The sequence below is a fragment of the Vigna radiata genome, unplaced genomic scaffold (assembly GCF_000741045.1).
Source record: "Vigna radiata var. radiata cultivar VC1973A unplaced genomic scaffold, Vradiata_ver6 scaffold_111, whole genome shotgun sequence".
NCBI lineage: Eukaryota > Viridiplantae > Streptophyta > Magnoliopsida > Fabales > Fabaceae > Vigna > Vigna radiata.
Genome location: NW_014543596.1, coordinates 1194379 through 1205944, shown reverse-complemented (window position 1 = coordinate 1205944; position 11566 = coordinate 1194379). Strand labels below are relative to the sequence as shown.

The 11566-nt window shown below is 28.5% G+C and overlaps 1 protein-coding gene across 1 annotated transcript; it reads left to right on the top strand.

Annotated features, from left to right (window-relative positions):
• The first annotated feature begins 7529 nt into the window (after positions 1–7529).
• On the top strand, positions 7530–10414 carry LOC106754517. The gene is made up of 9 exons (XM_014636534.2): positions 7530–7685; positions 8563–8637; positions 8733–8798; positions 8884–8981; positions 9081–9118; positions 9215–9302; positions 9403–9741; positions 9833–9898; positions 10081–10414. The coding sequence occupies exons 2-9, from the start codon at positions 8577–8579 to the stop codon at positions 10231–10233; spliced, it is 909 nt and encodes a 302-aa protein (XP_014492020.1). The 5' UTR covers positions 7530–7685; positions 8563–8576; the 3' UTR covers positions 10234–10414.
• The last annotated feature ends 1152 nt before the right edge of the window (positions 10415–11566 follow it).

Sequence of the window (11566 nt, the reverse complement as noted above, 5' to 3'; positions counted from 1 at the left end):
TTTTTGTTTTCTTTGTGTTGTGTTTTAATGTAGTTTTGTTCCTTTTTTGGGGTAACGTAGTAATACATTCTCCCTTTGCTAGCTGCCTCCCAGAAAAAGCGGCATCTAGTGAATTTCTTTTGATCATTTCAACCCAAAAACGACCTTGGGTCGTTACCTAGTTATCGTTTCTCCGTGAATTTTTCCTCTTACGGATGAAAATGGAACTAAGCAACAACCCAGGTTCGGTTTTGGGTTGAAAAGATCCATAAGAAATTCAAAAGTCGCAAGTTTTTTTTTTTGGGGAAACTAGCAAAAGGAGATTGTGCTACTAGGCTATCCAAAGACGGGAACAAAACTGCACTAAAGCACAACCACTGTATTAGACGTCGGTTAATGCAATAACCGACGTCTATATGTGCTCTTAGACGTCGGTCAGTGTCATGTTCGAAGTCTTTATGTGCTCTTAGAAGTCAGTTAATGCTTTGTCTGACGTCTAATTAGTGCCATTAGATGTCCAGTTAAACCAGTACCGACGTTTATTGACGTCGATCATGGGCACTAACTGACGTCATTATAAACGTCTGTGGTTAGGATATCTGACGTCCCATTGACGTCACCGATTTAGACGTGGGTTGATTAATGGACATTAAAAGCCCAAACTAACCAACATTAATCAGCGTTTTTTTCACTAGTGATATATATATATATATATATATATATATATATATATATATATATATATATATATATATATATATTTTACAATTATCAACATTTTTTCACAAACCTTTTGTCGATAGCTTATTTGTCTCTTTGTTCTTAACTTTTTAACTTTCCATATAATCTCTTTCTTGATTATAAGAAATCAATAATTCTTGACAAATAACTCATTTCTTGATACGTGAGTTTCTTTAATATTATCTTAATATAACCAGCTCATTTTTCCTTGAATTTTTTTAAAACTCTTTTATACATTACTTTTTGTCTCAAGATATCACTTTTCATATTTATCCATTATTTTCATTTCGAAAAAAATATATTTATCTGTTACATTATACACATTTTAATCTTTTATCTTCTAGAAAAATAAGCCGTACATATAATATGTATATATTTATATATATTGTGCATTTTTAATTGTAAGGACCTATTAAAATATTAAGATTTTATTATTTTAATGATAAAATGTTTTTATATAAATAGGAATTTTATAAAAGTGTCTAATTATTTAAAAACATTTTTTTCTTTTAAGAGTTCTTGTTTCTCTATTTAAGATTTTTTAGGATATGTTCATTGTTTTTAGAAAATGGAAATAGTAAGATTTATCTTTTTGACAAACTCGTCAATATCAATCGATCAATTTCCTTTTTGGAATAAGTAAATTTTCAATTTTTTTTCGTCTTTTTGTGTTTTCTAGTTGCATTTGAAGTTTTCTACTTGCATGTGTCTGTATGTTGTGTTTCTTGAATCTCTACGGATCAGTGTTTTTATTAGCATGGGCGGGTCATTTTGATGTTGTCGCTAACTGTAGAAAGGAGATACTCCATGAGTTAGAAGACGTTTTGGTTTGTTGAGTTGTTGATAGCCTTCTTAAGGTAAGAGAAATTAGTTGTTTTAGTGTGCATGAGTTTGATAAATATGATGTTTTTGCATGTTAATTGAATATGATTTATGTATATGTCTGAATTGAATTGTATAGTGTTGAAGATTTATTTGTGTTTGATTATTACTTAGGTTTGTGTGACTAAGAAAAATTAGGATCTGAACAATTAGGTAAATTGATATAAGTTTTAATGTGTAAAATTTGTTTTGAACAAACTCATTGAGAAAGGAATATCAATTTGAGTAATTGATCATATCTAAGTTCACTTAAAATCACAAAATGTGCTCGTTATCAACTGATATAGTGTTGAGAACTAGCTTCATTTAGGAGCATTTTAGCTCTAGGACGTTGAACATCAAAAGATGTTGTTGAGCACCCATTTTTGCAAATGGTTTGACACTGAGCGACATCAAGGTGTTGCTGAGCGCTATTTTTGTATTACACTGGAGCCTTTTAGCTCTAGGGCACTAAGCATTAAAAAGTGTCACTGAACGTCCATTTTTGTGAGAAAAATGACTTTAAGCACTAAGACAATCGTTGAACGCCACTTTTTGTGAAATGTTTGATGTTGAACACCACCTCTGAACATCCGTTTGTATGTTGGATATGTTTTCCTATTTGCCTGTTGAGATTGATTTAAATGGATTTTATGTATATTTATGAGTATTATAGTGTTTTATTGAGATGATGATATTGTTATGGATATGTGTGGTGATGATTGATGAATGAATTTCAAGGAAAAATTCTTTGTGGTGATATTATTAGTGTATGCATTGGCATATGGGAGGTCAGTAAGGAGGTATCCTGAACTGTAATAATTATTCATACTTAAGTAAAGTAGAAAATGAGTTATGTGGTGAAAGTCGCAGAAGGTTTTAGCCATTAAACCATTAAACTATTTTATTCTGCATAGTATAAATATTATTGCAATTGTTGTAGTGAAGCCTAATATCAAAGACATGTATCCAGATAATTGAGTTTAATATCAATTGTTTGTGAGAATATATGACATGTTGTACCTTTATACATGTTTAATTTTGTAATTGACATACAATTTAGGATAATTCTTTATTCACTAACTTATCCTATTAATATTTTATGTTCTATTGTTCTTTTATGATGACCACTTCATAATGTGAGCATATGAAGAATTAAATGATAATATAGTTTTCTTATAATTGTTCTTTTTAGATGTGTTATTATTTTTTTCTAAAGAAAAAACTCAGTTCTCCGTTGATTTGTATATTTTATTATTATAGTTATTATCTTGTATAATTATATTAATATTATATATCTTTTTTATATCTGGTTTATCAATTTTATAATATTTTATTTAATATTTTTATACCATTAATAACAATTTTAATGTTAAAAAGTAACATAAATAATATTTAACTTAGTCTAAAATAGTGATGTCTAATTTTTATGTAAAGTTATTAGAATTTATTCTTTATAAGTTGTAAAATGATCAATGGTTTTATTTTTTTTTTTTCACTTCAAAGCAGTATATCTGATCATAAGATTGAGAGAATGAAACTTCCAGCTCCCATTAAGATAGATGTATCTCTTTATATTCATATCCATATCCATATTTTATATATATATATAAATACAACATTAAAAGGGGAAGAGATAATCTGAGAAACAGCTGTCTTGAGTTCTCATATGATTGAACTCCCCTCCACATAAAGAAAGTGGATATTTTCATTTTCCTTTACTAGCTAGCTTCATCCTTGACCTGTTATAGGTGATAGTGATGCAATAACTGAAGAGGCGAGGGCACAGGAGTAATTCAATTACAGGGATATCAGATATTCAACTTAGTGACTCATACGCAATGAATTATTTTCAAGATATTCTTCATACCAACTATCATGAGATGATGAAATCATGGTACCATATACTATCACAAATAAACATGTGAGAGATATTAAAAAGTAAATTATCCTTATATTTTTCTTTTTCAACCTTAACTTTTCTTGATTGGATGAAACACTTGTGATCATAAATCGCACTAATTAATATTGTACGAAAAACATTGTGTACAAAATTACATGAATTTTGTGGGTGTGTGATTGAGAGAAAGATAAAGAAAGAGTAGAAGAAACGTATTAAGACACATGAATCACGATGATATTACTGTGCATTGGGTGGCTAAAGAAATTGAAAAGATTTACCGACCATAGGCATTTAAAAATGAAGATGTAGGTAATAAAAATAGAGAAATGGTTAGTACATGATCATGTCATGTGCATGAGAAATATACAGAGGATCTTGTTCATTAATCAGAACACAAGCCGTAACTTTTGTCTTTAGTATAAAGGACACAAAGGTAGTGCCTCTATTAGCTGTAAGCTGTTTCCTAATATTTAAAGCTTCACTTACGTGTATCAACCATCCAGAACAATCCAGATTAATCTTCTTATGTAATAAGTAAACAAGCACTCTTTCCATTTTCACCAAAATGCCACAAAATATCTTCTCAAACTATAACTATTTTGGATCCTATATAATTCCCAAAAATCTATTTTTAACTCCTACAAAACAAAGCTGAAACATGAAAAAAAATCATCATTAAACTTAAATCGTGGTTCCCTTTTACTTTTGTTGCCATTTTAGTTTTTTTTTTCTTCTTCATAATCGTAGTTCCTAGATTATAAAATTTCTATAAATTTAGTCTAATATTATATATCTTAATAATACTTTTATTTCTATATTTATTTGATTTGTTTTATCTATATTTACTCAATTTAGTTTCTATTTTTTATAAAATATTTAATATGATAAATTACGTTAAATTGATGGAGATACTACTTGTAAATGTTATATGTTAAAATTTAGTTTTATTATATATTAAAATTTATGTTACATTTCATATTAAAATTTCTTTAATTTTGATACGTAACATTAGATCATAATTTTAAGACAGGACACTTTCAAACGGCTTTAATGTAAATTTAACGGAAGGGTCACATTAATTTATTTTTTAAAAAAATAAAAACTCATCAAATAAATATAAAAATTAAATTACTAATTACGTCTAATTTAATCGATAAAAATATTAGAGTATTCAAGTAAACATGTATGAGAGCCAATATTTACTTTTAAGATATAGATTTTTAACGTTGTCTTTAATTGAAAATCTTAATATAATGAGTTTGTGAATTTTTGTTCACACTTCATTTATCTTTATTAATGTTAGACTCATGACTCACCTCTAAATTTATCATAAAATACACTTAAAATTAAGAATGAAACCTGATTATAGAGTTGAAAATTCTCAAAACCGAAAATAACAAATCAAAGTTAAAAATAAATTGCTTTGAATGAACTACTCTTCCATATCCATGACCCGAAATGAATTAGGTATTGATGTTAATAACTTAATATTAGGTGTATGCTAATATCCCAACAGTCCTTACACTCTAGGTGATATAATTAGGTAAAAAAAGAGTCCAACACAAAAGGGTGAATGAATAGATTATTGTAAATAAAAAGGTGATTATGGCTAAGATTGTAAAATAAAATGGTTTTGGCATAATCAATAATGAAGAATAATGAAGAAGAGGTGTTTTAGTGTGTTGAGTGTAATATCGACCATGTGTTATGGCGGTGCAGCAAAGCTATGGTAGAAAAAAATTGTGGACAAAATATGATGATGCATGATATAAATTACCATCTTTTTCACCCTTTATTGCGTGTACATGCTTCATATCAGCCAAACAAAAGGTGAAAGGATCAAAAGAACTAAAGAACCTTTTTATGCACCTCATATTTCTTTCTTATTGCACTTATACTAATATCATGCAAATTATACATAATTCTTTCTCACATATATACAATGTTTTCATCTATTCAAAAATATGTCTTAATTAATTTCTTTTGTAAAAAAAAGTCAGTCTTCTTATATTTTTTTATTTATTTTAGTTTTCATAATTTATATAATCTGTAATTTTTATTTGATCATCAACTTTATATATGTTTATTTTTTATTATTTTTGTCATACATGAAATGAATATATAATATTTGCTTTGATTAAAATAAAAGAAATAAAATGTAAACAAAGAGTTGGGAATCAGATCAACAGTCTTTTAAAATTTGAAAACCGAGAAGAATAAGAATAAGATCAAAGTTGTAATTGTTTTTTTCAAAACTGTTAAATATTATAAATTTTTTTCGTTATATAATGTATTTCGCTTGATATCATTATTAAAAACACGATAGAGTAGAATAAACAATATTCTTTAACTTTTAAAACAACAAACTATTTAAAACAAAATTAAAAAAAAATTCACATTAGAATTATTTATAAATAGAGAAATATATACTACACTTCCATGTTCATTCAGTGTGTCGTTTTACATATACCTATCCCATTCCGTTTAATATTATTTTATTACTTAAAGGTTGTAGGAAAAATAGTAAATAATGATTTAATAATATCAAGGTTGATTTCTTTATCTTCGCACGTGTTTTATATGAATATATAATAGGTGTGTACATACTGAATGAAGAAAATATAAAGAGAAAAGAGTGTACACAGGTATGTAGATACTTAAAGTAGAAGAAAAGTACAATAATCAATAAATTTTCCAAAAATTAAAATAAATAAATAAATAAAACAGAAATAGGTATTTCAATTTTTATTTTAAAAATATTTTGTTTATACTTATTAGTTTTTGTTTTATTTTTCAAAATGGTCCTTTTAAAAAATAATTAATTAGAAATCAATTAACAAAGTTTTAAAATCTTTTATTTAAAATTGAAAACATTTAATAAATATTTTATGTCAATCTTTAAATGAAATATTTTTAATATATTTCAAGATAATATTTTGTAATATAATAACTTATTATTATATTTTCAAAATCGATTTAATATTTTTAAGATATAATACTTTATCATCTTCAAATAATCTAATTCTTTTTATTCATGGTATAAAAAATTTATAAATATAACATTTCAATTATTTAATATAAATATTTACATTCTTATTGAGTTAAGCATAGATAAGTTTTTAATAGATGTATTTCCTCTCTGATTATACTGGAAGGTCGGTTCAGAATATTTGAAAGCACTAACCTGACATTCAAGAACAAAGACCTCTCTGGTTAAAAACATTACAGAGCGCTCTTCCCAATAAAAATAATTAAAGTTTTCGAAAGTGATATTTAAAAAGTAATGATATCTAGACAACATTTTTATAATATTTGAATGTAATTGATCTATGGTGATGTTTATGATTATTATTATTTGTTATAGAATAATTATAGACAAATCACAGAATGATATATAAATGATATCCAAATGTTATAAAAAATGTTGTCTAAATATCACCGTTTTTTTAAAAAAATGTTTTGCATATAAAAGAGCATTTTTCATCAGGAATCGTACTCATGTGTGATGAACATCGGTGGCGGTAAAGAAATGAAAAACAAAAACAGGGTGACGAAAGAGTCACTTTTGAAGCATTCATTCTTATATATATACTCGAGTATAACCAATTTTAAATAATATTAAAAGTGATTCAATATTGCAAGTTGAATTCCATCTTAATCAAACGAAGTAATATATTAAATATTTTAAAATAAGAATAAAGGACTTCATTAGTTACAGTACATGTATAATTTAGTTTAATTTAAAAAATGATAAGCTAAGAAAATATTTAAAGAAATACGATTTAGAAAGTAATATTTTATTTTATATATTTGCGAGTAATTATATTAATTTCATCACTATTTTAAACTACAAAATTTATAATTAACTATTATCATTGAACTTTATTTTGTAAATTTCACTCATTTGAGACAAGCCAAATCTCAATTTTTTACATTTGACTTAAATTTAGAAATAGACATACAATTTAGATAGCTTTCTCCATAAATAATAAATAATAAATAATAAATAATAAATAATGAATAAATATAATAGTGTAGCCATAGCCAATGATCCCTTGTACTTGGCTTCTATAAATACTGACCTTTGCCTTTGCTTTTTCCTCCCCCTCCTCCTTGCATCCTTGAATACCATTATACTACAATATTGCTATCTGAACTTTGCTTCTTCCTAACCCACACCCTATTCATTCTTCTGTTTCTGGTAAGCCAACTCCTTCAATTGTTCTTATGCATCTTTTCTTAGAACACTAAAGTTCTGTTTCACTCTTCACTCATTGCCCATATTCCTTTCAAACCATGGCTTTTTAATCGTTCTATCAAAGACCCTTTATTACCATGAATGCATACCTGAGGTTTTACCTTTTGAATTTTCGAAATTCGTTGTCATATGAACAAATGTTCGGAATTCAGAACCGTACCTCTGTTTTTCTGAACGTACCAATATATTTGGTGATGTCAATATTTGGACACGTCTTAACTTTCTTTTTCGCCCTTTATTCCCAGGCTTAAAAAAAATACGTTGTTGCTGAGTGTTGAATCCAGAAAGTTTGATGAATGAGTGATTGTGTGACTCCAAAAGTTTAAGCACTTTGGAAAGAAATTTTCTGTGTCTGAAACTCTGTTCAAACGATTATAATAATGGGTTTTTGGCTTTGAGCTGTTCATGATTGACCTCTTTTCTTGAGGGTCCTCTTTTTTTTTTTTCATAATTTATGGTTATAATAATTGAAGGAAGCTTATGAACCCTCTCATGTATCTTTAAATTCTGTGCCCCAAAGGGGTACTGTTGCAACATTTATTTTTAAATTAACTTATTTCCTTGGTTGTGGATTGTCCACTCAGAATCTTAGCAAAGCTTTATCTCCAATGGTTTGGATCAACACTATGATTGTCTTCCTTTGTGATGCTTTTGCTTATATCAGTGCTAATCCGCGTAAACAAGAGCATTTTTTTTTTATAAATAAGAGAACCCCATCAACATTTGTTGGCTGAGAATCAGAGCGAATCCCTATATAAATTTTGGTTGGTTCATGTTTCCATGCAACACAGTGTTCACTTCCTTTTGTTGTCTCTTTAAGGTTTTCTGCCTGAAATGGAGTACGAGGACCGCTTCAGACAGAACCAGAGACCAAAATATGATTGCCTTCTTTTTGGTGAGTTTTCTCGTGAGACAGTTCATTGATTAACTGCAAATTCTGAAACCTCATTTGGGTCTGATTTAGATTATAACTCTTGTTCTGTGCTGCAGATTTAGATGATACTTTGTATCCACTAAGCACTGGGATTGCAAAAGCGTGTGGCCAAAATATTAAAGGTGAGAGTCTCTTTGCGAATAGTGTTCTCTGTAATGTGTTTACTCTTTATGTATGTTGTTGACACGAGTGGTACCATTGATCTAGATTATATGGTGGAAAAGCTTGGCATAGAGAAAAGCAAAATTGATGACTTGTCCAACCTCCTGTACAAGAACTATGGGACAACTATGGCTGGTTTAAGGGTATGATTAAGTTTCTTTTACTTGCTCATAAATGGAAGTGACTGTTGAATTCAGAAATCTTTAATAACTTATGCTTGTTTTGTTTCATTGTCAATGCAGGCAATTGGATATGACTTTGACTATGATGAATATCACAGGTACATGACCTTTTTTTCTGATTGTTTTTACCCCCATTTGATTTCTTGACGTGTTTTGTGGTGGTGATACTGATTTTTGAACTCTGGCTGTTACAGTTTTGTTCATGGAAGATTACCTTATGAGAACTTGAAACCAGACCCAGTTCTGAGGAATCTTTTGCTGAGCCTGCCCTATAGGAAACTGGTGAGTTCCTTAAATTTAACTCATACAAAATTGCTCAAGATTCTACTTAGACAAAATGAAAATAATCTGATGAGAACTCTTTTTGTCTTTTCCTTTTCAGATCTTCACAAACTCAGACAAAGTCCATGCAGTTAAAGCACTCAGCAGGCTTGGATTAGAGGACTGCTTTGAAGGAATCATTTGCTTTGAGACGCTTAATCGCATCCATAAAAACACTGTCTCTGATGATGAAGATGACATTGAGTTTGTGGGGGGTTCAAACACAACCAATCCAACCACAAAAAAAGATGCCAGAATCTCACAAATCTTTGACATCATTACCCACTTTTCTCAATCCAATCCTAACACAGTTTTGCCTAAGACACCAATTATTTGCAAACCATCAGAACATGCCATTGAATTGGCTCTCAAGATAGCCAACCTTAACCCGCAAAGAACTGTAAGAAAAAACCATCCTATTTCACTTTGGATTCTTAGTTTTGCTGACTCTTTTTTCTCACATTTGGGTTTTTCCTATATGTCACTTTCAGTTGTTCTTTGAGGACAGTGTCCGCAACATACAAGCTGGAAAACGTGTGGGTCTTCACACTGTGCTGGTAAGTCATTGGCAATTTTGTTCAGTAGTAGGAACACTGCCAAACTAATAATGAAGAGGAATCCAACAATTTTATGCAGGAAGCATCACACATCTAATGATGCTAGTGGTCCAAAACATAAAAGAAAGAATATTTCTGTGGGAAACTGATATGAGCCTCTAATTGTTGATTACAACTTGCAGGTTGGAAAATCTCAGAGAATTAAAGGAGCAGATTATGCATTAGAGAGCATCCACAACCTTAGAGAGGCTGTGCCAGAACTATGGGAAGATGACATAAAATCAGAAGTTGCTTACACTGGAAACCTTGCTGTGGAGACATCTGTGACTGCTTAGTAATCACAAACCAAAAAAAAGAAAGGAAAAACAGAGAAGCCCTTTGTGAATTTCCCAAGTTGGAACCTAGGAATTGTAGTTGATGTAGATGCTTTGATCATATTATAATAAATTAATATATGCACTTCACGTAGATGCTTTCATAACATAATAATAAAATTGATATGAAATATTAAATTCCCCCTTTGGCCTCGCGTACTTTTTATAAATATAAAATGAGGAATCATTATTTTTTTCCCCTCGTCTCCATCAAGTTAGGAAGATTCCTTTTACATTAAAGTGTAAGGGAAAAAAAATGTAAAGTGAATAGAAACTCAATTGTCATCTAGTAATTAAGTCAATTATAGTATAAAACAACACATATAACAACTCGAAGAAAAGAAAAATAGTGGAATGTTCAAGAGCTTTGTCAGCAATACATGGAAGGAAACAAAATGATAGAAAAAAATAATAATATAGAAATGGATAGCTGTGATGCAATCTTAACATAAACTTCCTTTAAAAGCAAAGGGTTATTTTATTTTCACGAATGATGATTCAAATTATTTCACACAAATTTGTCATATGAATGTTGATTGGCAACATACCAATCTTAGAATATTTTGGCACTCTTGAAAAAAATTACACCCACTATAATGATATAATAATACATATAAAAATTTTAAATTAAAAAATAAAACTAACAGTTAAAATATTATTATTTAGGATTGTGAAATGAAATGTTTCTAATTTGATGGTTGTAAAAATAATACCATCCTAGAACAAGACATCGTGAATTAACTATTGAGATGCTTCATAACTTAGAAAAACCCATTGAAATAAAACTTGTTTCAGTTATTTGTCATGAGTTTTTGAAGATCACTTGTATGGACAAACGCAAGAATTAATTTAGAGCTAATCATTAACATGAATTGTCTAACAGTTAGTTAAATATTTATCAATTATTCGTAGCAATCATAATTAGAAGACAATTAAATTGTCAACATATTTGACATTCTTGGCACGCTATTAATATAAAAACAAATACCTAAGTTAAGTAGGTTAGAGTTTTAAATGCATAACGTAGTTCAATAAAAGAGATTGTTCATACGCAAGTTGCATACAACATTATCAAATTCATCATGCATTATTTTTTATAATTAGTTCAGCTGATTGCTTCTCGTCTACTATATATAGTGTAACCAATCTCAACTTTTGAATAAAATTAAGAAAATGTTTATTAAGAGGTACTTAAGTGCCAAATTGATATATATATATATATATATATATATATATATATATATATATATATATATATATATATATATATATAAATTTTTGTTTGATTGACTAT